General features: G+C 42.3%; 1 protein-coding gene across 1 annotated transcript; it reads right to left on the bottom strand.

Annotated features, from left to right (window-relative positions):
- Window positions 1–3,207: 3,207 nt before the first annotated feature.
- On the bottom strand, window positions 3,208–14,299 carry LOC140710373 (transmembrane and coiled-coil domain-containing protein 5B-like). Its single transcript, XM_073011949.1, has 9 exons — window positions 14,213–14,299; window positions 13,317–13,361; window positions 12,503–12,652; window positions 11,713–11,763; window positions 10,996–11,064; window positions 9,303–9,459; window positions 8,230–8,294; window positions 3,621–3,696; window positions 3,208–3,365 (listed from the first exon to the last, which is right to left on the bottom strand). Exons 2-5 carry the CDS (start codon window positions 13,352–13,354, stop codon window positions 10,998–11,000), a joined length of 306 nt encoding a protein of 101 aa, XP_072868050.1. The 5' UTR covers window positions 13,355–13,361; window positions 14,213–14,299; the 3' UTR covers window positions 3,208–3,365; window positions 3,621–3,696; window positions 8,230–8,294; window positions 9,303–9,459; window positions 10,996–10,997.
- Between the last annotated feature and the right edge of the window lie 1,650 nt (window positions 14,300–15,949).

A 15,949-nucleotide genomic window follows, 5' to 3' on the forward strand; every position in this document is an offset into this window, starting at 1 on the left:
CTCCTCCTCAGCACTCCCTCCTCCCCACTGAACTTTGTTGTATCACTTAACATCATCCAATATTTGCATATTTAATTATGTGTTTATTGTCTGCCTCTATCCACTAGAATGTGAGCAGAGATTTTTGTCTGTTGTGTTCATTGCTATATCCCAGCACTTAGAACATTGCCTAGCCCAAGGAAGATGCTCAGTAAGTATTCACTGAATGAATGAATGAATAGATGAATGAAGACTAATTGGACTTATTAGAACACATAGAGAAAATTATCCAATGGTGACATCTGATCCCTCTTTCTTGCTTCAATTTGTTAATCACTCCTTTAGGTGAAGCCACTTGAAATGCAAAAGGCTTTCATTTGGCCACAAGAGGGTGATATTGGCCAGTTTTTCATTTTATAGACACTTTGTTCTGAGACCATTTACTCCTTCCCCAGACCTCAGAAAGAAAACCTGAGACAGGGTCGTGTCTACAGCCAAAGTAAACACACAGTGTTTTCTTCTGCCCGGACGCTTCCAAGTGAAATTCAATTAAAACCTACATCAATAAAGATTTCTAAAGGAGAGAAGGTCACTAGAAAGTAAGAGTATAGGGTATGTGTAGGCAGAAGAAACAGGCAAAGAAAGGCATCTCCACCACTTTGGTAACCATGGAGATGCCACCAGCAGGCCAGATGACCTCATGTTTTGTGCCACATTCTTCTACTTCCCTTCCCTCTGCACCATCCAGGCTCTGTTTGGCTGTCCCTGCAAAAGTGTGAGCTTTCACAATACAGGGTCTAGGCTCATGGTTCCAATTGTGACCCCCACACTGTTCAGGGAAAGAAATACAGTTTACTCAAGGAATCAGTCCCTCTTTTACTAAGGCCTACTTTGTGAAGATACGTGTGAAGGGAACATGTGGGAGGATACAGAAATAAAGGGGCCACCAGCCCCAAGGTCAAGGCACACAATGATGACACTATGAGGCAGAAGTGGACAGGGCAGTATGAGATGCCCAGAGAAGGTGTCAGGAGCATCCGGAAGGCAAGAGAGGCTGTCTTCAGTGAGAAGGGGTCAGAGGCAGCCGTATGGGAGTAAGGACATTTGAACTGGGATTGAAGGATAGGTAGGTACAAATTTGTGTTTGGCTGTATCTCAAGCACTTTCTGGTTTTATACACTGCTTTTAATTGCACTTGAATTTTAGGATAATTTTCTTCTCATTTATGAATGAGTAACCACCTGTTTAAATGAAATAGGTCAGTTTTTTTTTCCCACATCTTAATCTTGTAAGACATAGCATAATATAAAATAAAATAAGCTTGTAGGGGAGATAATGTGTTGTTAAAACAGGAGAAAGGGAAATCTTTGTATCCACCCAGTGGTTCCTAAATTGAGTGCCATTATGTACATCCCAAAGAGACTGGAGAATCTAACAAATGAACACATTATTATTATTATTATTATTATTATTATTATTGAGACGTCTCACTCTGTCACCCAGGTTGGAGTGCAGTGGCGCAATCTCGGCTCACTGCAACCTCCGCCTCCCTATTTCAAGCAATTCTCCCGCCTCAGCCTCCCAAGTAGCTGGGATTACAGGCGTGTGCCACCACCCCCGGGTAAGTATATGATTGTTTAAATTTTTAAAAATACAGAGCAGAGAATGGAAGTCCTGAGGGGAGTTTTTATTATCTCGCCTTACGTGCAGCTTTTCTCAACAGCCAAGGGTGGAATCTGCGAATACCTAGTGAGGGGTCCCAGGACTCACAGACGAAATTCACAGATCAACACTGTGGACTCTCGTCAAACATATTTATTTGAAAGAGAGACATTCCAGAGGGAAAGCAGGGAAAGAACAAAATGAAAACTCAGATGTCAAGTAGCGGCTCTGAGTCAAAGGCTTCCACATCCTTCCTGGCCATCCCCAACATGGGGCCACAGCCACGGCCCCTCCACGCAGGTGTGGGGTGATGCCCCCAGGTCACCCCAGACTAGTGTGGTAGCGCTTCTTCCACTGCTAGAGTGAGGAAGGGACATAAGACCTTCCTCAGCCTCTCCAAGGTGCCCCTGCTCAGCACCAGGGGCAGGACATCCACGAAAAGATCTGGGTTTATGTACTGCAGGTGGAAAAACACATAAGCCAGCAACCTAATGAAGACTAGGGCCATGAAGGTGAGATACTGGAAATACCTGCAAAGAGATGTTCATTATTTGCATGAGAAAAAAGACAGCCTGAGGTCAAGCAGTGAAAGGCAAACCTCACAGTCATAAATGGCTGGTGAATTGCTTTCTTCAGGCAAAGTTGATAAGGGAAAGTAGGGAATGGGGACACAGGGTAAGAGTAGAGAAGAGGCAAATACAGAAAAAGAGTGATGTCATGGTTAGAAATTGAATGCAACCCTCCTAACATTCAATCCTCCAACAGCATGGTCCTCCTGACATTTTGTAGCTCTAACTTTTCTACATAGAAAAGTGAGAGGTACAAAAGAAGACTTTCCAGGTACTGTGTACGGGACAGGCCTTTCTAGGGTTGTCAGAAAATGTTTAGGACCATCACTTCTGAGCTTTGTGTCCAGTGGTTCTTTTCAGGTCCTCTATAATGGGCAGTTTTAGAATTTGAAATAAGATTTAGCCATCGATGACATTAACATCCAGGAAAAATGATGAGGATTAGCTTTTTTCTAAACAGGTGCTAAAACAAACCAATAAAAAGGGCTCTCTCTCTCTCTCTCTCTCTCTGTGTGTGTGTGTGTGTGTGTGTGTGTGTGTGTTGTGTGCACTCAAGAAAATCCTACTCTGGCAACAGGTCTAAGACCTTCAACTATTTTGAAATATCGTAAATAGAGGCTTTTTATTAAAGTGCCACTTGAAGCTCTTCAGGGTCAATCTTGTTATTTCAAAAACTAAGAAACCAAAGGCACAGAGAGTTCAAAGATCTTTTTCTAAAATTTCTAAGCCTGAAGATAACTAAGAAAATTAATGCATCCTCAACTTTCTTCCCAACAAGGAATATCACAGAGGAAATCAAGTGCAGGACTTGAAAAATGGAAAGGGGCTATACCTAGGATCATAAGAATGAAAATTAAAAGTTAAATGCAACATTTATCCCAAATTTCTCAGAAAGTGCCACACATTTCTCCAGCTATTTATAACTGTTGTTTAACTCTGGTGTTATAATTCTGCACTGAGAAAAGTAAGAATGGTTGGGAGAAATTTGGGGCTGCCTTGTGGATTCTGATCAGTGGATGATGTGTTTATCCTTGTTCTTTTGGCCCTCATCAGGTAATGCACAGAGTGAAATGTGGTCTAGGCTAGGTAAAAGCAAGATTCTTCCACTTACTTGTACCAACAGATTCTCTCCTGTTTCTTAATGGTGGTCTTCTCCTGTGGGAAGCAATGAAAAATCACAGCTATGGCTTTTCATGTGTTCACAGAGAGGCAGAAGAGCAGAGGCCCTGGAGTCAGGACGCCTGGGTTTGAATTCTGGCTCTGCCACCTCCTAGCTTCCGTGGTGTGGAGTAGGCACTAAACCTCATTACTTCCTAATTATAGGATTATTAAAAAGGAGGGAAAGAGAGGGAGAACCTAGGAGAGGGAGGGGATAGAGGAAAACCCAGGTTTGGAATAGGAAAAACTTGCCATGTTTCTTTGGGTAGTGTCCACCAAAATTGACCCACGTTTCACTATTTGAGAGGAGTCATTCTGGGCTTTGGATCTGGGTAAGAGATCAGAGCCAAGAATTAGGTAACGTAATCTGAGAGGCTGATGAAAGGTGCTTTCGTAAGTTATGTGACATCCTAGACTCTTGGTAACATTCACAACGCTCAACATTTAAAATCCATAATTGCTCAACTTACAAAGAACCAGGAAGATGTGATTCATTCTTAAAAGAAAGACAGTCAATGAAAACTAAGCTGGACAGAACCCTGACGTTGGATTCAAACTGCAGTTTGTGTCTTGGTGGCAGCTCAATGTCAGTCCTGGTCTTATGTCCTGAGTTGGGCTGCTCACACATTGCCCTGAGCATGCATGGTTGGGAAGTCCAGTCAGAGATTCAGGTACAGTTTAGACACAGATTTAGGAACTCCCCATGTCTGACTCTCTACTTTTTCCCCAGTATCTTTGGCTGCCTCAGACTCTCTATTCTCTCTTTTGTTACTCCAAAAAGACTATAGGTTTTCTCTGCTGGTGCATCTTACACACCCAGTTTGGTCTTTCTTCAGGCTAGAAGCTATAGAAATGGGGAAATAATGCCCATGATTCTCTTTTTCCAAGTGCCAGATCCGTTCCAGAATCTGCTTGCTTTTATTCACTCGCCAATACCTTCTGTTCATTGTTTGTTCATTTGTTTTGCTGTCCTAAGTTTCACTTTCTGCAATAGGATTGAGTCCATTAATGGAAATGCCTATAAATAATACCAGCAAATAATGCCTGCAAATGTTTGCAAATAATTCAATAAAGCAAGAAAAAGAAATAAAAAGTTAAAGACTGAAAAGGAAAAAGTATAATTGTTATTATTTATAGTTGAGAAGCTAAAAGAAATTTTTAGAATAGGTGAATTCAGCAAGATCAATGATACAAGTTCAAAATATAGAAACCAATTGTATTTCTATGCACTAACAGTAATCAATTAAAAAATCAAGGCTGGGCATGTTGGCTTACACCTGTAATCGTAGCACTTTGGGAGGCCAAGGCAGGAGGATCGCTTAAGTCTAGGAGTTTGAGACCAGCCTGGGCAACATAGTGGGACACTGTCTCTATTTTATTTTATTTTATTATTTTATTTATATTTTTTGAGATGGAGTCTCGCTCTGTCACCCAGGCTGGAGTGCAGTGGCATAATCTCGGCTCACCGCAACCTCCGCCTCCCGGGTTCAAGCAATTCTCCTGCCTAAGCCTCCTGAGTAGCTGGGACTACAGGCATGCGTCACCACACTTGGCTATTTTTTTTTTTTTTTTTAATTTTTAGTAGAGACAGGGTTTCACCATGTTGGTCAGGCTGGTCTTGAACTCCTGACCCTCAGCTTCCCAAAGAGCTGGGATTACAGGCATGAGCCACCACACCCGGCCACCATCTCTATTTAAAAAAAAAAAAAAATTAATAAAAAAAGAAAATTAAATTAACACAGCATTCACAGTAGCATTAAAAATATTAAATACCTAGGAATAAATCTGATGGAACGTGTATAAGAACACCGCACAGAAAACTATAAAACATTATTGTGAGAAATTAAAGATCTAAATAAATGGAAGGATAAAGATGTCATGGTGTGTGAAACTATTGTTTATTTTTATTGTTGTTTGTGGTCCAGGCTCTGGTGGTCCAGGCTGGAATACAGTGGTGCAATCATAACTCACTTTTACCTCAAACTCCTGGACTCAAACAATCCTCCTGCCTCAGCCTCCTGAGTAGCTAGGACTATAGGCACACACAACCATGACCAGCTAATTTGTTTTTTTTTTTTTAGAGATAGTGTCTTGCTATGTTGCCCAGGCTGGTCTCTGTCTCCTGGCCTCAAGAGAACCTCCCCTCCTAGCCTCCCAAAATGCTGGCATTACAGGCACAAGCCACAGCACCTGGCCCTGGAAAACTATTGTTTAGATACTAATTATCCTCTCACTTTATCTATAGATTCCATGTAACTCCAATCAACATCTCAGCAAGGGTTTTGGTTTTTGTTTTGGTAGAAGTTGAAAAACCAATTTTAAAATTTATATAGAAATTCAAGGGGCCAAGAAAGCCAAGATAATCATGCAGAATTTAAGCTACCTTATCAATACTAATTATAAAGCTACAGTAATTAGTGTAGTTTTGGCACAAGGATAGAAACAGCGACTGATTGTGCAGAATAAAGCATCCAGAAACACTCACACATATATGGTCACCAGACATAAAATAAGACACCACTGCAAATGCATAGTCTCTTCACTAAATGGTGCTGGACCAATTGGATATCCATATGGAAAAAAAAAAAACCCACAAATTTTAATCTGTACCTCACACCACAGAAAAGAAAATAAATTCCAAAAGAACGTAAACCTGAGCAAAAGGTAAATGTAAAAAATTCTAGGGGAAACCATAGAGAGTAGTTTTATGACCTCAAAAAGGCAGAAAGAATGGATTGACACATTTCACAGATGAGATTGTTTTCTAAATTAATAACTATTGTTTATCCAAAATGTCATTAAGAAAGTAAAAAAGGAAAGTCACAGAATAGACTGTAATACGTACATTTGACAAAGGATCTTATGAAAAAATAAGGAACTCCTACAGATCGATTAGAAAAAGACTAACAATCTCACAGACGCAGGCAAAAGACATATCACAAAGAGGACATTCAAATTTCCAAACTGTGTGAAAAGCTATAAAACATCATTATAAATCAGCAATAAAATGCACATAAAATATTATTATTCAGTAACAAAATGTTTTTAAAATCAAAATTGTACATCACTACACCCTCCTGCCAGAATAGCTAAAATCATAAAGGCTGTAAATACTGAGTGAAAGTAAGGATGAGGAATAACTAGAACTCTTGTACATTTTTTTATGGGAGGGGATGTTGGTACAGGCACTTTGGAAAATTGTTCAGCTTATCTAGTAAACCAAAGATATATACACCCTATGACCTAGAAATTCTATTCCTTGGTATATAACCCAAGAAAAATGAGAGGATACATCCATCAAAAGACATGCAGAAGAATGCTTGTAGCAGCATTATTATAAATCTCCAAACTGGAAATAAGCAACATGTTCCTTAACAGTAGAATAGACAAATTGTGCCATATTTCTATATGTTACATAGAATACAACAGCCATGAAAAAGAACAAATCATGCAGCCATGTGAGTGAGTCTCAGTGAAAGCTAGACACAATCAAGAACATAATAAATTTACACAAAGTTCAAGAATGCTTTAAAAAGAAAGAGATAGAAGTCAGGCGAATGGTTACTTTTCCAGGAGTATTGACTGGGAGGAGGGAACAGGGAGCCTTTTCGGGAACTCAAAATGCTCCATAGCTTCATCTCAGTGGTGTTCTCACGTATAAAACTTCACCAAACTATATAAAATTTGTGCACTTTATGTATATTATATAATGCAACTGAAAAGTATAAATAATCAAAAGGAAAGTGTGACAAGTCCTGAGACATACAGTCTATGGAAAAAGTATAAAAAGGGCATCACTGGGGCCTCTGGTCAGTCTGGTAGACCCACTGCATCCTGGGAAAGGGGACAGTACACACACATAAAGGAATATTTCTGGGCCCCTAGTCCTCTTTTTACTACGTTTCTTACTCTCTGAACATAGCTTCAGATAATTTTCAGGAATGGCATGCAACTGAGGACATGTGAAAAGAACATTAGGGCTGGGCACGGTGGCTCATGCCTATAATCCCAGCACTTTGGGAGTCTGAGGCAGGTGGATCACCTGGGGTCAGTGGTTCGAGACCAGCCTGGCTAACATGGTGAAATGCTGTTTCTACTAAAAACACAAAAATTAGCTGGGCATGGTGGCACATGCCTGTAATCCCAGCTATTTGGGAGGCTGAGGCAGGGGAATCATTTGAACCTGGGAGGCGGAGGTGCGGTTAACTGAGATCCCACCGTTGCACTCCAGCCTGGGCGACAAGCGTGAAACTCTGTCTCAAACAAACAACAACAGCAACAACAACAACAATAACAAAAAAAAAAAAAAAAAAGAGAGAGAGAAGAACATTAAAAAGATAGTTTTTTTTTTTGACAGAAAGTCTCACTCTGTTGCCCCGGCTGGAGTGCAGTGGCATGAACTCGGCTCACTGCAACCTCCGCCTCCCGGGTTCAAGGGATTCTCATGCCTCAGCCTCCTAAGTAGCTAGGATTACAGGTGGCCACCACCAGGCCTGGCTAATTTTTGTATTTTTTTTAGTAGAGACGGGGTTTCACCATGTGGCCAGGATGGTCTTGATCTCCCGACCTCAGGTGATCCACCCTCCTTGGCCTCTCAAAGTGCTTGGATTACAGGCATGAGCCACCGCGCCCGGCCAAAAGGAGACTTTTAAAACATCAGTTGCTGAGGAAGATGAGGAAAGCCTGGATGCTGGTGGTTTTCCAGTCTGAACCATGGAGCGGAGGCTGAAAGAGATGACTTGTTGGAGGCCATTTACACAGTGACACACGCTGTGCTGAGAAGCACCCCTCCCTTCAAAGACCACCCGGACTGCCGGACTGCCACTGCAGTCCATCCGGGAGGCCATTTTTCTGAGCTTACATTTCTTTCTCAAGAAGCAGCGCCTCCTTTTCCTCTTTCATCTTCCTCAGAACTTCCTGGTATTTCTTTCCATGAAGTTAAAAAAAAAAAAAGTCATGAATGGAAAATGTCCATATTTCATCATGATGTCATTAATAAAAACATTCTGCTAATTATTTTCCAAACAGTGTACTCATCAGTATGCACACACCAGTGGGGGAGGGGCTCTAATAAAAAATTCAAAGATATTAGTAACCAGAATGGATGTATATGAACAAAAAGAGCTCCCTCCCATTCAGGTCCCTGCTTGTATTCAAATCCCAATTCTGACGTTTGCTAGCTGTGTTCCCCATTACTAGCTGCGTTCTAACGTCCTGAAACCTCATTATCCCCTTGATCATAACTGTCATGCTCATAGAATTATTGAACAAATTGATTGAGAAAAATACTATATATATGTTGAGTGCTTAGCACAGTACTTGGCACAAAGTAAATCCTTAACAAACATCCGTCTTCTTGTTGCTGTTGTATATAGAGCATTTCTCCTAGTGACACATTCTAGCCTAACGAAAAACCAAAGAACCCATGGCCTTGGAGACATTCTGCCTCTACTTGGACTTCTCCTCCAGACGAGTTGTACCTTTATGTAGTAGACCTGGTCCTTACAGAACTCAGACACAGATTGGTAGTCACTCTCTATCTAAAAAGAAAGAAAATTAACAAACCCCGTGAGTCAAATCAGAGCCAAACCTAGCCTCCTGCCTGGGGCCCTACCTGGTACACTGGCACTTGGCTGGTTACCTAGCAACTCCTGACTTGAAGGAAACAACAATCACATCACAAAGAGGTGATCTCATCGTTAGGCACAGGGTCTGATTTTAAGCAAAGGAAATATTTTGCCCAAGTTGTCATATGCCTGTCGGGTGATATACCAGGGGATGTGGCAAGGCACTTTGGTTTGGAATTCAACAATGGTATTTGACATAGAGGTGTAAGAAATGGTAAAAGCAGGATTTTTAATAGAAGTTTTCTTTCCCTTCAGCTGCATAAGAATCCATAAGAATCAGAAATTCATTTGCAAGATGTTTTTTTACCTCCCCCTCCCATGCCTCAACAGATCTGTTTCTAAGACCCTTGGGATTCTCTCCCATTCTATCCCAGACAGACCCTCAGTGGAAGAGACACTGCCTCTACCTTGGCCAGCTCCTCCTCTTGCTTTGCACAGGACTCTGTTGACTTCTGTAGTCTTGCCTGTGGAAGACAATGAGTGACAGCAGAAAGTTACTACTAGCATTCTTTTATGGAAGGGAAGTGGGTAATTATCACCATCTCCAGACCAGCAGAGAGCATGATACTAATGGCTATCATATGTTGAAGACATCTGATAACAATTTAGGGTGGGCACTTGTTATTACCTACCCCCCCACCATTTTACAGATGAGGAAACAAAGGCGCAGAGAAGTTAAGTATGTAACTTGTTTAAAAGTTGCAGAGTGGCAGAGCTGACATTTATGCCTCAGTAGGCCAGTGCCCCATTCAGTGAGCCCAGCCATCCTCCTTCCTCCAGGCCTACTGACCAAAGCTCACAAGCCTCTTCCTCCCACTCATATTTCATAGGGTTTACTGGCATGTCTTCCGAATCACACAGGAATAAAAGAGAAACCTGGGCCAGGCGTGGTGGCTCACGCCTGTAATCCCAGCACTTTGGGAGACCGAGGCAGGCAGATTCCTTGAGGTCAAGAGTTTGAGACCACCCTGGCCAACATGGTGAACCCTGGCCAACGTGGTGAAACCCCATCTCTACTGAAAATACAAAAATTAGCCAGGTATCGTGGCGTATGCCTGTAGTCCCAGCTACGCAGGAGGCTGAGGCAGGAGAATTGCTTTAACTCCTGGGAAGCAGAGGTTGCAGTGAGCTGAGATCTTGCCACTGCCCTCCAGCCTGGATGACAAGAGTGAGACTCCATCTCAAAAAAAAAAAAAAAAAAAAAAAAAAAAAAAAAAAAAAAGAAGAAGAAGAAGAAGAGAGAGAGAGAGACAGAGAGAACCCTGGCTTCTCTTTTTCTGAGAAATGCATAAGACAGTGGGGCTCTTGTACAGTGGGCTCAGTTAAATTGCCACACTCACCACATACATATACAGAGAGCTTCCTAATAGGGGTTTTCTCCACTACTGGGTGTCCAGTGTAGTCATTCATTCAATATATATTTATTGGGCATCTACTATGTGCCAGGCACATAGTTCTAGGCCCGGGGGAAACAATGAACAACATAGACAACAATTGATGTTCTCAATGGACTTATCTTCTAGCAGAGGAAAAAGATAATAAATTTAAAAAAACAAAAACAAAAAAACAACTTCTTGGGCCTTTGAGCCATGGGTTGGAAAATCAGAAGATCACGACACATCCTTGTATGATTATGGGAGTCAATATTTTCTTCCTATTGAATATCTTATTTGCGTGTCCTTTCTTAAGTAATAAACTTCCGGAGGGCAGGTCCCAGTGGGCATTCAGAACTTGCGTTTTATTGACTGGTGGAAGATGGGGACTCTGGAGCAGTTCCCTCCACTTTGATCCACTGCAGTCATCTCTGCTCTTAGTGTGACTAGTGATGTCATGAATGCCCCACAGGCCATGGGATTACATACATGGAATAAAGGACACTGACTCATCTCTGATAAGTACACAGACATAACCAGTGCATAGCCTAGGGGAGTCCTTGAGAGCAATTTCTCACAGGACCGAGAATTGACACATCTCCCAGAAAATCTGTTTTTTCTACTCACCCTCATTTCCTCCAGGATCTGCTTTGTGGCTTCTTCTTCAGGGTCAATATTGGTAAATAGCTCTGAAATCTAAAATAGCATTCCAAAAATCATGAGCTAAGTGTGGCACACAGACATGAAAACCTGGGACAGTGGCAGACTAGGGGTCCCAGGCTATAGACGGTGGTTACTAATTCGGGCCCTGGATTGAAGCTTGGCAGAAAAGCATCTCCTTCTCCCTGTGCAGGCTGCCTGACTCCATGCGGGCTGGACAGAGTTGTCTGTTCCCATCGCCCGTGGAAGCAAGGGCACCGCGAGGAGGAGAGGACAACGAGACAGGGAAGGGAGAAGGGGGCAGAGTGGTGGGAGGAGGGATAAGTCTTTCTCCCTGTACCGCCCTTTAGCCCTCTCACCACAATCTGTAATGCCCAGAGAACAATTGGCAGCAGCAGTGTGGAGGAAGCATGCCCCCTTCGCCAGTTGCCCCCTCTTCTCCAGTCTCTGTGATTAGAGAGTTCTGGAAGATGACTCTTACTGAGATTCCTAAGAAATGAGGCTTGTTTCCAGGGTGGGCTTTGCTGTGTGGAGAACAGCCTTTCCATTAACTTTTATGTATATATTTTCTCATTCTGAATGTGCCTAGCATCCCTCCTGCATGCCACCCAGCAGCCTTTCTCTTGTGAAGACACAATGTTCTTAGGGACTCTGGGTCCCTAAAAAACCCAGGGCTCCCCTTACCTTTTTCTGAAGCTCCACCACATTCCTGCTGAGGATTGCATTACTTTTTTCCTGTGGGGAAAAAGGAAGTCAAGGGAAGGAAGTTGCTCTGCTGTCATCTCTCCCCCTTCACCAGGTCACTGGAATAATATCTGGGGATTAGTCTATCACGTCGGAAAAGTGCACTCTGGCTCACACAGCAGATCTGGGAAGAAAGCCTCTTCGGCACCCATACCCAGTGCTTCATTCCCAGAACAGTCTCTTAAACAGCCATGATTTTAGACACAGAAGAATTGAACATGGGATGACTTCCGGGGAAAGAGAGCAGCAGAATGCAAACAAATTGCATCCAATGGTCCTTTTCTGGACGCCTCCTTACCAGCTTTGCTGTCTCCAATTCCAGCTCCCTCAGGGATTTCTCCTGATCATCTATGATATAGTTCAACTCCTCCTCCTCTTTGACTTGTTCTAGTGACAAGGCCAGCTCTCTTTCCAGACTGAAAAATATAAAGTCAACCAGGTGTGGATCAGCCCCTAAGGAAGCTGCCAGGGCCCCAGTTTGAGAAACTACTTCCAAAGTCTCAGGAAGTCAGAGTAATTACCAAATGCAATGGCAATAAAATGTCAATGTGAACACCTAATGCAAAAATCTATCCATGAAGTATTTTGAGGGCACTGTAGTTCACACTTCAGGATTTAAATAACACGCCAAGATTCACCATCAAATAAGTGAAACTTCCTTCCACCTTCTGTATCCCAAGGGACCTGTGGGGGAGGAGAGGCCCTTCCCCCGCCAACTGCAAAGCCTTACCTTGGAATAGTTTCTTCTTTCTCTTTAATCTTTCTAAGGAGAACCTGATTCTCCATATCCAGTTTCTGCAGGTCCTTTTCAAGGTCTGAATTCAGGCAGTCAAGGTTCTGTTTTACGGCTTCTAATGATGGTAATTCCATCATCTGGTACCTATAGAAAATCATCTTTATCACCAACCTCAGGACAGGAAAGCATAGGAGCCCTAAGAAGACGTTCTCCTGTAATTTCATTCATTCTCTTATCTTCTGTTGTTAATAGGCCTAACCAGCCTTATTCTGTTTTCCATGATAAATTGATTTCTACACTGTTTTGCATAAAGTAAATTCCTGGAGTGGAATCACATTTTAATTTGAAATACTGTAAGTAGCACCCACTAAAACAAATCTTTTATGAAGCAAAAGAAATATGTTTTCTATGAATACTTTAACACACTTGTTTTGAAATATTTTAGATGAAGTATGCAGAATCCAAGCAATACCTCTTAAGCATTTAAAGACCTGCAAGGGAAAGGTTTCTCCTTTTGTTATCTTCTAACCTAGTCAGGCAGGGACATGGGCTGAGTGGAGGCCGGAAGGGAGAGAAATCTTTTTCCTGCAAGACTGATTAGCTGTTTGAGACACTAGATATCTTTGAAAACCCCATCATTAGTCTGATGAAGAACAGAGAACTGAAGTCAAAGTTTCTTCTCCCTAGGAAGCCTCCCCAGACTTGAGGAGATATGGTCTCACACAGTGGAGCTCTTCCTTACTGGATTGCTGGAGACTCTTCCCATGGACCTTTCTCTACCGAACTCTTTTATTATTCTCTTACTTACACATCATCCAGTGGATGCTGTCCAACGTCTTCCATCATAGCGTTCCTAAAGTGTGAACACAAACATCCGTTATGGAAAAGCTCCTAACAGCCAATGCAGTAATCGCCCCAGGAAGGAGCAGGTAAAAGGTAGACCTTGTGTTCAGGCCACACAGAGCCAAGGAGAAACCTAAGCCTCCTACACTCTCACGCTTCCCAGGATCAATTGCAGTATTTTTTACAAGCTAAATTTCAGTAAACCAGATCATATTTTAATTTTAAAATCTCATAAATGAAACCCACTGGAGCACAACAATCTTTTGGTTTTCAAAATTTTCCACACTTTGGCTCCATTTTCCTTTTCTCACCTACATTTGTCCCGTCACAAGTAAAGTTGCTAAGGGTACTCACGTATGTCTACTGACAAATCCACTGAGTGTTTGTTTCCAACCAAATCTTCAGAGAATCTTTAAAAAATAGTAGAAGAGTTAGAGGGTACCAAAAAGTTGGCTGACTGATTTCTATTAGTTTATTATCACCCTACTTTCGAAAAAGCTCTAGCTATTATAAGTGGAGTTGACCCTAAAACAATGGCAGAAACAGCAGCATGGGCAACAGGATACAACTACTGAAAGGAAGAAACACATGTCAGGCTTTCAGGCACAGCCTGTCCTAATCATTGCACTACACAAGTTCAGGACCAACTCCAATCTAAGAAAAGCAGAGTACCAAATCTTTCACATTGCAGCTTCTCTTCTTTTCTCTTCCTGTTTAAGCTCTTTTGTTTTAATTCCCTTTTCAATTTCTTCTCCTGCCTCCTTCTTTTTTTTATGTTTTAATCACTTTCCCTGGATTTTGCTTTTCTTTCTACGGTCTTTACACACAGCAATGTGGTGTGATGATGCCCTCTGAGCTCACCCTTCTCTTCCCAGTTGAGATTTCTTCTGCTCCCAACAGAGATTTCCAACTGAATGTCAGAACTATCAGAAAGGGCAATGCCTTACTGATAGTAAGCACGCACAGCTGGACCTATTATATAATCTCTGGCTGGGCAGGGCAGCGTGTCATAATGGGTTGGGTGGGTGAGGGTAAGTAGGGGGGCGGGTGGGGCAGCAACAATCCACCTGTGTCATCGTTGTGGGCACAGTGGGAGCAGAGTTCAGCACTTTAGGACGGTCTAGATCTCTTCTGTAGCAACAATAAGATCTGTGAAACAGATTTCTAGGCACAGTTTAAATCTCTTCCAAAGCAGTAATCAGTTCTATAGAACATATTTCATTTTTCCAAATCTCTAGGCCTAATGGTACTTGTGATCACTTTCGTTTCTCTTCCATGATCTCTGTGTGGCATGTGTACAAATTGCTGCCAAATCCAAAGCATGCATCTGTATTGAATGCATCCGAGAGCCATAAGGTAGGGATGTCAGAGAGCAGGCCAGGAAGGACCTGAGAGAAGACTTATCTATGAGCTAAGCAAGCCCTCATTCTCACCCAATCAGGTTCTTGGAGCTGCAAAACAAGCCTCTTTATTTTCCCTTACCTGGCAATGCCATCATTGGGAAAAAAGGACCTGACATTTCAAAGGTGGAAGGAATGTGTGGAGGTGGAACAGGAAGGAAGAGAAGTGTAGGATCTAGAGATTCCATTTGACTGCCCACTCCTTTGGAATTCCCTCTTCGCTTTTTGAGGTCTTAAATTGCCGGAACAGTAGATGGAATTTTACACATCAGTGTCACTCTACTAACCATTCCTGGATTCCTTCTCTGTGTTAAGAAGATGAGGCAGGATGCAGAATTGAAGAGATATCAATAAAGGTGTGTGCTTGGACTTCAAGTCTGTCCATTTCTGTCCTGTATACGCAATTTACTCCTCTATGATCTTTTTCCTTTTCTTTTTTTTTTTTTAGCTCAAAAGAACAGAATTCTTCTATAATTTAAGTCTAACCTTTTCCAGATAAATTGTACTACTATCAAGTTGCTAAAAAGTCCTTATAAAACACACTACTGTTTCTCCCAAAACATCTCTCCCATGCAGTAATATCTCCCATCATCTTATCCATCCTTTTCAGTTAGCTGAAATGCTGTTTCTGTTTCAGTAGGTAGCTGGTAAGACATGAGCAGAGCAGAAGAGGGCTTTCCCGCCACATACACACACACACACACACACACACACACCCGAGGAATCCGAAATGTCAGGCGACCATCGGGTGATGGTCAGGCTGTTGTTAACACTGCCTCTGTAAGATAATAATTGGTCGCAGCCAGTACCAGGGAAAGGCAGTCTCCCAATAAATAGAAACACCTGAGGTTGGTGATCAGCCGCTTTCTGGTAAGATCTCAGGAACTGGGCGAGCGGGCTCAAGCATGTACATTAAGAGCCAAATGGGATAGTTTAACTGGTATATGACCTCCTAGGAACATATGACTGGTAAGGGAAGAACGCCTCAAATGAGCACGTGGACAACTCTAGTAAACATCTCACCTCCCAAGTGCTAGCAGGCCACTGCGCATGCGGACAGCCTACTCCAAGGGAAAAATCGGGGGACAGGAGGCAAGACCCCAGAGATACAGCAACATATAAAACCTCAAGTCAAAAGGTCAAACCGTGCACTTGATCTCTCAAGTTGCCCGCTTGTCCCTCTTCCGCGTGTATTTTA

The sequence above is a fragment of the Chlorocebus sabaeus genome, chromosome 26, assembly GCF_047675955.1.
Source record: "Chlorocebus sabaeus isolate Y175 chromosome 26, mChlSab1.0.hap1, whole genome shotgun sequence".
NCBI lineage: Eukaryota > Metazoa > Chordata > Mammalia > Primates > Cercopithecidae > Chlorocebus > Chlorocebus sabaeus.

Excerpts from the sequence above, each read along its gene's own strand:
- LOC140710373 (XM_073011949.1), bottom strand. The coding sequence starts at position 13,354 with ATGATGGAAGACGTTGGACAGCATCCACTGGATGATGT. Across the intron at positions 11,764-12,502 it reads AAAGAAGAAACTATTCCAAG|GAAAAAAGTAATGCAATCCT; the intron begins GTAAGGCTTTGC and ends TTTTCCCCACAG. Across the intron at positions 11,065-11,712 it reads TGGTGGAGCTTCAGAAAAAG|ATTTCAGAGCTATTTACCAA; the intron begins GTAAGGGGAGCC and ends ATGCTATTTTAG.